We start from the raw sequence: 11,733 nt of genomic DNA, 5'->3' as shown, positions 1-11,733 counted from the left end.
TAGCTTGGGGGTGGCTGAGCAGATAGCCGCACCTCCCCCTGACTCCCTGCCCATTGAGCAAACACCCGAGCCCACATCAAAGCAAGAGAGCCCCGAGGGAAAAGACACTGCGAGTTCTACTCAGGAAGAGTCAGAGCAGGCTGCCCCTCCTCCCACTGACACTGAACTTCCTGAACAAGACAGAAGATGCAGGAGGCATGGTTGACTTTTCTCTAGTGACCAATTGTAGAATTCTAAGAAGATATGAGCAAAAGCAAAGCTTGTTACATCAGAGGGAAGAAAGGCATGACCGAGAGAGTTAGTCCCATGTGAGACACCACTAGAGGATTAACATCTGCATTTCAAAGACCTCAGCTAAAGAGCATATCTATTGAGTTGCAAATCTTGTAGACAAGTAGCAATAAAGGACTCTAGTTTTATTGCTCGTGAACGTGTGGGTTGTTTACATGTTGAGTGCCATCTCGACATCCTTCCAGACTTGGACTAGAGCCAATCAGCTGCAGGGATGAGTATGATGGCTTGTCATTGGCCTGCTCCAGGGAAAGGCCATTGGTCTGTGGCAGAGGGCACACTTTGTATGCAGAGGATCCCAGTTCAGGTCCTGGCATCTCCAGAAAAGGCTGGAAAATAACTCTGTTGAAAGCCCGGAGGGATGCTGGCAGTTCTGTGTAGATAGAACCAGGCCAGGTGACCTCCACTTTCCCAAGCAGTTTCTTCCCACATGCAAAAGGCTTCTAGGGTTTTGTTTGCCCCACTCTGTGGATTCTTTAGAAGGATAAACTACAACAAAACCCTTGACAGTGCAAATCACAAGAAACAATGGATGGGTCAGAATGAAAAGGATGTTCAACCTCAGCACAGTTCAACCTATGCATAGCCTGCATAGTGGACAAGAAGCTACTGTTAGGACAGACTATGGAGAGACAGAATGGTGTCTTGTAGGCCAAGGTGTCAGACAAGGGATTATTTTGTCTCCCTATTTGTTCAGTCTGTATGCAGAACATATCATAAGAAAAGCTGCATTAGGATCAGGAGAACGGAAAATTGGTGGAAGATACATCAATAATGTAAGAAAAGCAAATAATACCACATTACTAGCAGAAATTAGCAATGAATTAAAATAACTCCTGCTGTTATTAAAACAAGAATGCAGAAACAGGACTGCAACTGAACATGAAGTAAACAGAAGTTATGAATGCAGAAGAATTATACAACTTTAATATCAACAGGGAAGAAACTGAATTGTAAAAGATTTTGCACCTTTTGGTTCAGTCATTGATTGAAATGGAGACTCCAGCGGAAGACTGAGACTTGGAAGGGCAGCAATGAAGGAACTAGAAAGATCATCAAGTGTAAGGACATTTCATTGGATATCCGCCATACGATTGTATTCCTGATCACTGTCTGATGTGAAAGCTGAGAGAAAGAAAACTGTTCTATTCAAAATATGGTGTTGAACCATATGGTGTTTGTGAATACCCCAAACCAACAGATGAACAAGGAGGTCCTAGAACAAATCAAGCCAGAACTTTCCCTGGAAACAAAAATGATAAAACTGAAACTGTCATGCTTTGGGAGAAGGCAAGAGTCACTGGAGAAAACAATCCTGTTTGGCAAAGTCAGACAGGAGATGAAGGGGAAGACCAAATGCGAGGTTGACCAATTCCATAAATGAAGCCACAGCTTTGTATTTATACAAACTGAGCAGGAGGGTCAGCATAAGTTGGAGATGACTTGATGGCATATAACAACAACAAACAGGACAAAATATTTCAGTGTTGTCTTTCCGAAATGTCATCAAGGCGCTGTACCACGGGTGCATGAGAATTTTGTTTCAGTCCAGAAATCATTAAAATGCCTCCCTTTCAACTCTAGTTGCAGATGCTTGCCCTCTTTTGAACTTCCATGTGCAAAATGTATGCTTCATGCACAAATTAAGTTATAGTTTTTTTAAATACTCACTTGTAAAATTGTGAATTTCCATCATTCAGTCCATGGTGGAACACTGTGCACTTCTGAAAAATGTATGCATTTCCCCTTCAAAATGTACCTTTTCCCCATTCAAGTGAACTGAGAAACCCCATTGCAAAACAGATCTGAAGTGAGCCAAACTGAACTTTGTACTGAAGTGCAATTCGGAGAATTTTGGAAAGCTCAAGCATCTTTGGTTCTCCCATGTCTAAGCACATAGCAACTCTGTGTTTATTGTTTTTAACACAGAATAGTATTAAAACAATTAGAAGATATTAAAATATTGAAACAACATTAAATAGAATGAAAGCTGTATCCCCCTGAACAGAACAACAGCAACAGGGAAATAAAGAACTTGTGTACATTTCAGCAATTCAAATTTCATCTTTTGCTCTTTTCTTGTATTTTGCATTTTAATGCAACGCTGGTGATAACATTTGTCAAAAGGAAGTGGGCTGGATGTCACGTGGTCCCTCAGAACAGGACAGTTCAGCAACAACATAATTGGTGCCAGGCAGAGGAAATTATTATATATGTTGATGCAATCTGCCGAGATATGGTCTCTCTGAAATGTGTGAATTAACTCTTAATCTCCACCAAGAGGAAATCTTTTCCCCTCATCCTTGAAACTGGTTATTAAAAAGTTATTGCAGAAGTGGAAGTGTGGATACTTAAGGGATAGTAGGGCTTATGGAGACAGTGTGTAGGATACATGGGGTTGGGCACCTGCCAAGGGCTGACACCCAAGCGGAAGTGCACAGACTTGTTCCTTCTCTTTGGTTCACCTTCCTCTCAGTCTGGACCACTGCATCCTTGCAGCCTGGCTGCCGAGCAAGCAGGCAAGCAGTAGCAGTGATACAAAAGGGGATAAGGATTGGCAGTTGTGGCTCTGTTGGCAAGAAAGTAGGCTTGAGGGAGGTGGCTTTGAGTTTGTCTTGCTCAAGGGGCCCCAAACCCCGGAGGTAGTACTGGTTACTAGTCAGTCATCAATTCTTGTCTTCACCAGTCCACACACCCCATCAGTCCACCTGAATCAGGTTGTGGAAAGGACCATGTGAAGGGTGGAGAAGAGTGCTCTTCTGTGGAAACAAATTGCAGGCTGATGTGGTGGTGTTCTGCATGGAAGTTTCCTGGTCTGAACAGCCAAAAGATACTGTGCAGCTATTCTGCCATTCTCTTCTAAAAAGATTTCCTATGACAAGTAAAAAGATGGAAGAAGCCATGGGAAAACATGGGAAGATTGCCCATAGTTTCTGATGTGTACCAGTTGCTCCCACTTTGCTCTTGACCTCCTAGAACCTACTAGGTGCTTCCTTTGGAGAATTATAACTAGGCTGTAAGCAATTGGGCCAGAAGATTTAATGTTTTTAGCTGCTGGCTCTGCAAATTTCCTGTGCATGTGGAGGAACCAGTTTTGTGTTATGGGACTTCCTCAGCAAGTAGCCAGTACCACTCCTTCTCTCTGGCCAACCAATAGTGGCTATGAGAAGGAGGAACAGATGATATCCTGGCTTGCTTTTTACTGGCTTCCCATCTGGTTGTGTTCAGGCTATCATGTTGACCTAAATAAATACTTATTGCCTCGCTCTGGCAATCCCCTGCTGCCCCAAGCCCGGCTTGGATCTATCCAAGAACACAACTTTGAAACTTGCTATAAGTGTTGCCTCCCCACTTACCAAACCTTGGAGCAGCGCCCTGATGTTTAAGCTGCCCTCATAATGTCAGGTCAATATTGTCAAGTTGTCCCAGGGCATAACTTGAAGGCCATACAATGGAAGCACTCGCTGATGTTAAGCAGAGCTAGGTCTGGTCCGTGCTTGGATGGAAGACCCTACAGGAAGTGGACAGGTTAGATAATTCTTAGTTACAGTCACAAGGTGGTTTAAGAAGGTAAATGGCAAATAAAATGAGTTTGCTTTAAACCTGGGAATATTTTGTGAATGTTGTTGACACTATGAGATTAGTCATCGGTGTTGTTACATTTTGACTTTGAATGAAGGTACAAAACCTCAAGTGACATTCTTGCGCTTGGTCTCTGTTTTCCTCTTCCACCAGAAATCAATACCGGAATGGCACGGCAACGACTGCGGCAGGAGCCCACAGGGAGCAGTGCTACACCCTCACCTTCAGCATTGTTTTTCCCCATAAGGAAGATGTCTGCTACTTGGCCTACCATTACCCCTACACATACTCTACTATGATGGTAAGGCAGGTTTTCCTGATGAGTCTCTAGAAAGCATTGAAATGGATGGGTGCATGGGTAGCTTTGTTCAACTAGTGTTTAGCAGGATAATGAACATGCATTTATTTAAAGACCTGCTTTTCTCCTCTTGCAAGAACCTAAGGTGGCCTACACAATCCTCATTCTCCATTTTATCTTCTTGACGTTCCTGTGAAGTCATGAAGCTGAGAGTCAGTGATTGATCCAAATCACCCAGGGACTTGGCCAGCTGAGGATTAGGCCTCTCCCAGGCTCCAACATTCCAACCATCACACTACAGTGGCTCTTACTATGTTGCCCATAGTGCCCATGTAGTTGGGAGAGGCTTTCCATCAAGTACTGCAGTTTCAAGCAGCTTCCAGTGTTAAAAGTTATCTAGAAAGGAGTATTTTAGGAAATATGGGTTTGTCCATCACACCATGACAAGCCAGCCACATCTGCTGAAATTCCTTCCTCTGCATAACAGCCTACTAAATGGCATTGTTGTCCAGTAGCATGGACCACAGAACATATGGCAGGCTGCTAAAATCACTATTTATATTGCATACCTTTTGTAGTTAGATGTGCATATGCAATGCACGATCTTGCTGGGGGACATCAAGACATCAGAGGACACTGCTTGCTGCATGAGTTAATCAAGACTGCACAATGAAGTGAATGAGGCAATTTTTCAAGTTATCCAGTCAGGTTTGGCTGTGTGATGATGTCATGGGGGAAAGATAAAGTTAATTGGAGAGTGGATGAGAATGAGAAGGCCATTATAAATGACCATTTTGCAAGCACTGCCAAACAAATAATAATAAAAAGGGAGGCCTTTAGCAAAAAAAAGTTTGTTAAAATAGGGATCAGTCTCAGTTCCATACACCGTACTATGTCAAAATGAACCAAAGGGGCATCTCCTGTGTGCACTAAGGCATTTCCTGATGTTGGTCAAATGCCTTCTTTCAGAGATGACTTTGACCAGGTCAGCTAAAATAACTCACAACTTTCTACCAGAGCTTCTAACTTTGTCATGGGAAAATAATTCAATTTTTGCAGATTGGTTGATGAATGAAAGTCCAACTCATGAATGTGCATCATTAAGTTTTATTTTCCAGCATATGTCCATGCAAAATGTGAGAGGGTTCCCTCCCACCATTCCTTTTCCTTCAAACCAGTAATGAATTCAAAGCGATTTAGCAACCCAAGGGCTCAATTACCTGTACAATGCATTTCAAAGGATGATAAAATCCCATATGGAAACAGTGACTTGGAAACACTGATCGTAATCTAATATACATTTAATAACTGCAGGCATATTTACAGCACAGTTATGCACACTGAGAGGAGACCACATGAAAGGGCAATATTCAAGACCACAGTCGCTTGGAGAAATGAGTAACTGTATGTACTTCAGGGCAATGGAACATTTATCAATAGATTTTTGCTGCATGCTTGCATGTAAAAGCAGAGTGGAACCATAAATGAACAACTTCTGATTTCAAAAATCACGAACCAGGAGAAAAAGAACAATGGGGAAATAGTTTAAGCTTTACAAGGAAGCTAATTATGTTCCTACCTAGCTGCTAAGCTGAACCTAGCCCTGCCTCTGTTATCCAATATGACTTGTCAACAGTACACAGGAACATGGAAATGTGCCTTTTTCCAGGTTAGGCTCTTTGTTCAACTAGTCCTCTATTATCTTCTTTGATGGGCAGTAGTTCCCCAGTTTCAGGAAAGGGTGTCCCAAGGCACACCTGGGGGTGAGGGGGATTGATCCTGGAAACTTATACATGCAAAGCCACTTCTCTACCATGAAGCTGTGCCTGCTTCCTCTTTAAGGCTAGAGATGGATGGGAATTTTTTTTTGAACTGGGTTTTGATGAGAATTTGCCAGAATTCTCAACATTTTCATTTTTCAGATGAAGTAATGGCTTAAGATTTAGAAACATCAAATGTGGGAGAAAACAAATCTGACAGATCCATCCAGGCCCAGGCCTTAAGGATGTGGCTCATAAAGGTTGAGATTTGCCTCCCTGTCTGGTCACCTCTGGGTTTTGGCAGGCCCTTGACAGTCCAGTGCTGCATGGCACGCAGGTCCATCATGGCTATTGATGAAAGGATTTTGTTAAATCTGTTCTATGTTTTATGGATTGTTCCATACCTTTTGTTCTGGTATATCATTGATAGAATCTGATCTTATTCAATTTCCAAACTTGCATTTGCTCAAATTTGCACAAATGTGCACTTGTGAGCATCTGCATTTCCAAAAAATATAAAACAGTGTTTAGCCTCTGGAGTAGAATGCACTTTGCCTTTCTTTTTTCTATGAATAAACTTGCAAAAAGCTCTGGAAAGTAGAAACAGGCCTGAAAGTTTGTGCAATGTGTGTGACTTGGGGACACTTCCGTTCATGCTGGTATCTGCTGGTCAGTTTCACAGAATTCATTATATATTTCTCCAGCATCCTCAGTGATGGTCCTATTCATGTGGGGAATAGCAGGAGCTCTTGGATTGGGCTGGTGCATCTGGATACGAATTCTATTTCAGCTCATTTTGTAATACCCAAATGTGTGTATTTCCTTAAATTTGCAAAGTTCTTCATTGTTGAGGATGAAAAAATTTGAGAGGCAACAAAATTCAAATTCAAGGGAAAGTGACCTGGAGAGAATCTCAACCTTATTAGGGGCATGGAGTGGGGGGGGGGGGGGCTCCTGTTATCTCCAGATGATGACCCTGGAGTGCATGTGTCATGATCTGGAGCAATACAACTCCCAACCAATCAGGTTGGAGGCCACTCTGGCTGGTCTCAAGCTTCTCTGGATAGACTCTGGGCCTCATTAGTGAAAATAGAGTTAAAAAATAATCAGATGCAGAGGAAAACAAGATTGTCAGAATCATCCATGTCTAGTCACGGTGCACCATCAGCTTATGCCATTCATGCTCAGTAGGATGCTAGACTGGGCAGAGTCTTGATATTCTACAGAACATCACATATGTTCTTAATGCATTTTGTTGTCTATCCCAGTCTCACTTGGACATTCTGGAGCAAAGCAGGAACCCAGAGAAAGTCTTCTTCAGGAAGCAGACACTCTGCCACACCCTAGGAGGAAACCCCTGCCCTCTGGTCACCATTACCGCCATGCCTGAGACAGAAAGCACTGATAATCTGAGGCAGTTCCGTAAGTCTCTAACTCTGATGCATCTTCATTTCATTGGATTTGCAGCCCTGCTCCATCTGGAACCTCACTGCTGAGTGTCTGCCCTATGCAAACTCACATGCAATGGGTGGAAGTGTCTCAGGCCAACTCCAGGACTAAGTGGAAGCTCCCCTCTCATTTTCACTGCTGTCAAGAAAGCACCATGCCCAGGATGGCCGTGTCCCTGAGAGCCCTCTTGGAACGTGAGCCATTTGCTCCATCACCTCTCTGGGATGAGGCACTCCTCCGAGGGAGCTGCACAGGACACTCCAGAGTGCTGTGTTATATGGGAAGAGCTGCAGAATGGGACAAGACCCTGGGTAAAGTGCATGTAGGATAGTTGCTTCGTGGAGTGAAGTTTATTAGGTGACACCTACATGTTAGCTAAGATGCTATTTGACCCTAGGGCATGCCCTAGGGATGAGAGCAACACTGCTGTTGTGAAGGTGCAGTCACTTGATTTATTGGATGTATTGGCAGATAGAGACCATTCCATGCAGTGCGCTGCAAGCCTGCCTTGGGGCGAGCCTGAATTTTAAATTTTCATTTGTGCAGTTTGGTTAACTGTTCTGCTTGGGATACAGAGCAGATTTCATTCCCTCACCCCTTGATTCCTGGCATTGCTTGGATCAACACCTGTGCTTTGTTCCCCAGGCTTAGTTTTGGCATATCCTCTAATGCACTGGTCAAAGTTATTAGACAAAGTTATAGCTCCGTATAGCCCCTTCTGTGAGTCTTTCATGGTGGTCAGCAGCCAAGCTTTGTGAAAACAAGACCCTAAAGACCTGCAGCACACAGGTGCAGGAGAGGTTCCTTGGGATTTGCTGGGGATGGGTGGATATGAGCTAAATGACTTGGACAAGGATGTGACCAGGAGCTCTGGGGACACAGCCTAGAAAGGCATGAAGCAGACCTGCTGAAAACTCTTCTGCTTTCATCTCTTCTGCAAATCATCCTGCTGTTACTTTCTTTCAAAATTCATCCCCGAGTAACTTTCATTTCCTAGTACTCATTCCAAGTAGCATACATATGCATTGTAATTTCTCAAGACCTGATGCCAATTTTGCTTGGGTGTAGACTTGTGTGACAGTCTCTCCATTTTGTATTCCAGAAAAGTGGCAGCTTTGGCAAGTGGGTGAGGAGGTAGGTGGGCTGAGAGTTTCCTCATTCTAGGAGGGTGCTGTGGCGTAGAGAAGTGGATTGCAGACCATCCCAGCCCCGTGTGGCATCAGCACTGACACCCCCCCCCCCACACACACACACAGTTCTCTGTGTGAGGTCAGACTAGAGCAAGTCTGATATATTTGGCTTCTTGAGGGGAAGAGCATCACAGCACCCCTATTTCCATATTTACCGTGCCGAAACTGGATGGAATGGCTGTTTATTTCTGTCTCAGCCTGGGTGACAGGAGAGCATCCTGCGCTGCAGTGGGGTAGCTAAGAAGTTGCAGGATGGGCTCCAGCACACCAAAGCCATGCCCTGCACCCCAGAATCCACTGCTCAAGGCAGTGCCTTATTTTGCCTAATGGTCCTGGCTCAGAACTTAAATTGCTTGGCATTTGAGGTCCTTTGGTGTTAGAACAGAAACAATACCCTTGTCCTACCGCTGTGTCTCCCTGATGGAACTCCGCGTGTGTCTCTGATTGAATGCACTGGTGCTATAGAGGTACAAGTATCCTGATGATTTGTGAGGTCTGCTGCAGGATGACTGGCATTTGTTGGCATTTTTCTTTGGCTTCTGCAGTGATTGCTTAGTACTTATCAGTAACAAACACGGGAAAGAGAAGAATAAGGAGCAGTCCCACATTTATGTTTTTGCATGAACTCACTGTGAGACCTGCATGTTTTATAAATCTCAACATCCCAGCTCTTTTCTACTTCTATGGATAGGGATTGGCTATTCAAGCTACATGAACCTGCATATTAAATGCAGCTCCATCTTCAGAGGAGCATTTCCAAAACGAGAGCAATTGAAGACTGTATTGAGCTTTTTACCATCTCTCCAATGCTCCTGCTCCCAGTAAGGGAGCTGATGCGGCTGGTTTTGCCCTGCTCCAACTCCTCCTCTGCTGCAGTGCTTCATTTCCTCTCCCCAGCTGGCTCATTCGGCTATCCAGAAGCCAAGCATTGAGTCTGTGATTGGCTCTGCCATTATCAACAGAAATAAAAATTTTGCCCAGGACAACTCTGGGCAAACTTTATTATGCATTATGTTCTGGCTGCATCTTACAACTTAGAAACTGCACCAGTGGGGGAAATTAAACTGTCACAGAGTCAGGCAAGTAAAACCCAAGTTAAGCAAAGACATTGAAGTGCTTCCTGTGGTAGCTGATGGGGTTTGAAACTACAGATGATCTGAGCAACTGGGTATGCCATTGCTGAGAAGCTTCAATAGGTGGAATCCCCTTACCCATCCTGCTTAAGGGATTGTGGGCAGCTGACTTGCCACTGTGAATGGAGTAGTGGACTGGCTGGACCATTGGTTTGGTCCAGCAGGGCTGTCCTGGGTGCTTATGCTGAGATGGTTCACAATGCTTTTGTGGGAATTTTGGGCCAAGCAAAAATATCCCTCCTACACTTTGATCATATGTTTAAGCACCTTAAATCTGCCTGTATGTTGTTTGATGATGCTCTCAAAGCAGTGGAAGTGGATGGACTTCTGCATGGTGGACATTAGCTAGTTGCTTCTCTAGCACATGCCATATGTACAGAAAAACACTGTCTGTTTTTTCAAGTTTGAGGCTCATTGAGGAAGTCACATGAAAGCAGGTAAAGCTTCATCCAGTCAACAGAATCAGGTCATAGCAGGCAGAGCCAAGTTAAGTAGGCTTAGTCTGGGCAAAGGAGGAAGGTGAAGGCACAACACCCTATATTAACACAGAATAAAGCAGGACTTTGAATCATTGTAAATGGGTCCTATTAAGTGCGTTTGGTTGGAAGTTTTCCCTACAAGGAGAACAAGGCAACCCATATATTCCACCTCATCCACTAAAGGTCCTCTGGGGATAATCTTCTGAAGTTTGCTTCTGCAAGATTAAGGTCAACTACCCAGAGGACTTTCTCAGTGGTTGCCCCTAAACTGAGGCAGGCGGAATGGCCTTGTGGGAGAAATGTGTCAGGTATCTCAGAGTGTAACTTTCAAGAGGGAGTTAAGGATGTGTCTCTTCTGACAGGCCTTCCCTGATTAGTTTTATGCTTTTTTCAGTCCAAATTTGAATTATTATTGGGTTTAATCTCTTGCAACCTGTCCAGAGCCTGTGACAACTAGGTAGTAAGCAAGCAAGCAAACAAACAAACAGTTTTGTCTTGATGGAGGGCAAGCACCAATGAAGCCCTATGCAGGACCTGACAAGATCCATAATATGGCAAACTCCTCCACCTCCTATTTTGTAGCCTAAGACTTCAGTGAGACTGGAAAAATAGAACTTCTGCTGGGGACTCATCCTCTGGTTCAAAGTATGATAGCCCCAAAGAAGGCACTGACTACCCTAGCCATGGAGAAGAAACCTGTGTCCTGTCTTTATTGGCATTCCCTGCTGCACATGGAAAGGTCTGAGAGCTGGGAATCATGGCAAGCAATGCATGATCATTCTGTTGGGGGCTTAAAAAAGCAGTGGATTCTTCAATCTTTAGAATTTCATTTTTGCACTTTTTTTTCAAGTGTGGACTTGCACATTTATGGTGGTCCAAAGCGGAAAGTCTCATCTCACTGAAATCCTGGGAAGTATCTTTCTTTAAAATACAGGAGGCAGCATCCAGGAATGCAACGAAATGAATGCTACACATATGTTCATTGATGCTTTGCTTTCCCCTGACAGCTATCAAAAGGTGAGTTAACACGTGAGAGCAAAGCTGTGATCATGTATACAGGCATATGGCCATGTGAAAAATTCCTGCTTATCCCTGTCATAACTTGAATTTTTTAAAAGAAGTCAGAATTTTGACAGCTGCTGTCAAAACTGACAAGTTCTATAAATGACGTGACGCAGCTTCATTTTCTTTAAGACTTCAAGGCTCAGGAAAGGGTTGAAAAGGCACGGTACTCGGAGCATGATGTGGCCCATTTATAAACCTTGAGGAGCATACCATGCAGGGGCGAGTGATTGGCTACTTTAACAGCAGACACTTTCCAGCACATCAGTTTCATTTTGGACTTGTGCAAGGGCAAAGGTGCATGCTTGTGAAAAACTATCATTTTTAAATGCACATTGCATGTATTCTGAAACCAAATTAAAAATAAACCCAGAAACTGCATGCAGATTGCATGTAAAATCTTTTGATGCCACCCACTGCTATTTGTCAGACCAGAAATATTGCAGAATTCTACCAGGCTTCAATGAAATGGAACATTGAGTGTTGCCC

General features: G+C 43.7%; 1 protein-coding gene across 6 annotated transcripts in view; it reads left to right on the top strand.

The window, feature by feature from the left end:
- The first annotated feature begins 1,099 nt into the window (after nucleotides 1–1,099).
- LOC123019599 (cytosolic carboxypeptidase 4-like) overlaps nucleotides 1,100–11,733 on the top strand; it is a 342,822-nt gene continuing 332,188 nt past the window's right edge. For all 6 annotated transcript variants that reach the window (XR_006413940.1, XM_044422596.1, XM_044422594.1 and 3 more), the window contains exons 1-3: nucleotides 1,100–1,352; nucleotides 4,027–4,174; nucleotides 7,200–7,353. Coding sequence is in view for 5 of the 6 variants with exons in the window: in XM_044422596.1 (XP_044278531.1) it covers nucleotides 4,169–4,174; nucleotides 7,200–7,353 (160 nt within the window). In the remaining variant the exon portion in view is untranslated. The remainder of the gene's footprint in view (nucleotides 1,353–4,026; nucleotides 4,175–7,199; nucleotides 7,354–11,733) is intronic.

This window comes from Varanus komodoensis, unplaced genomic scaffold (assembly GCF_004798865.1).
Source record: "Varanus komodoensis strain SLA01 unplaced genomic scaffold, ASM479886v1 scaffold131, whole genome shotgun sequence".
Taxonomy (NCBI): domain Eukaryota; kingdom Metazoa; phylum Chordata; class Lepidosauria; order Squamata; family Varanidae; genus Varanus; species Varanus komodoensis.
The sequence above is the reverse complement of the archived record's forward strand: the minus strand, read 5'-3'. Positions and strand labels throughout refer to the sequence as shown.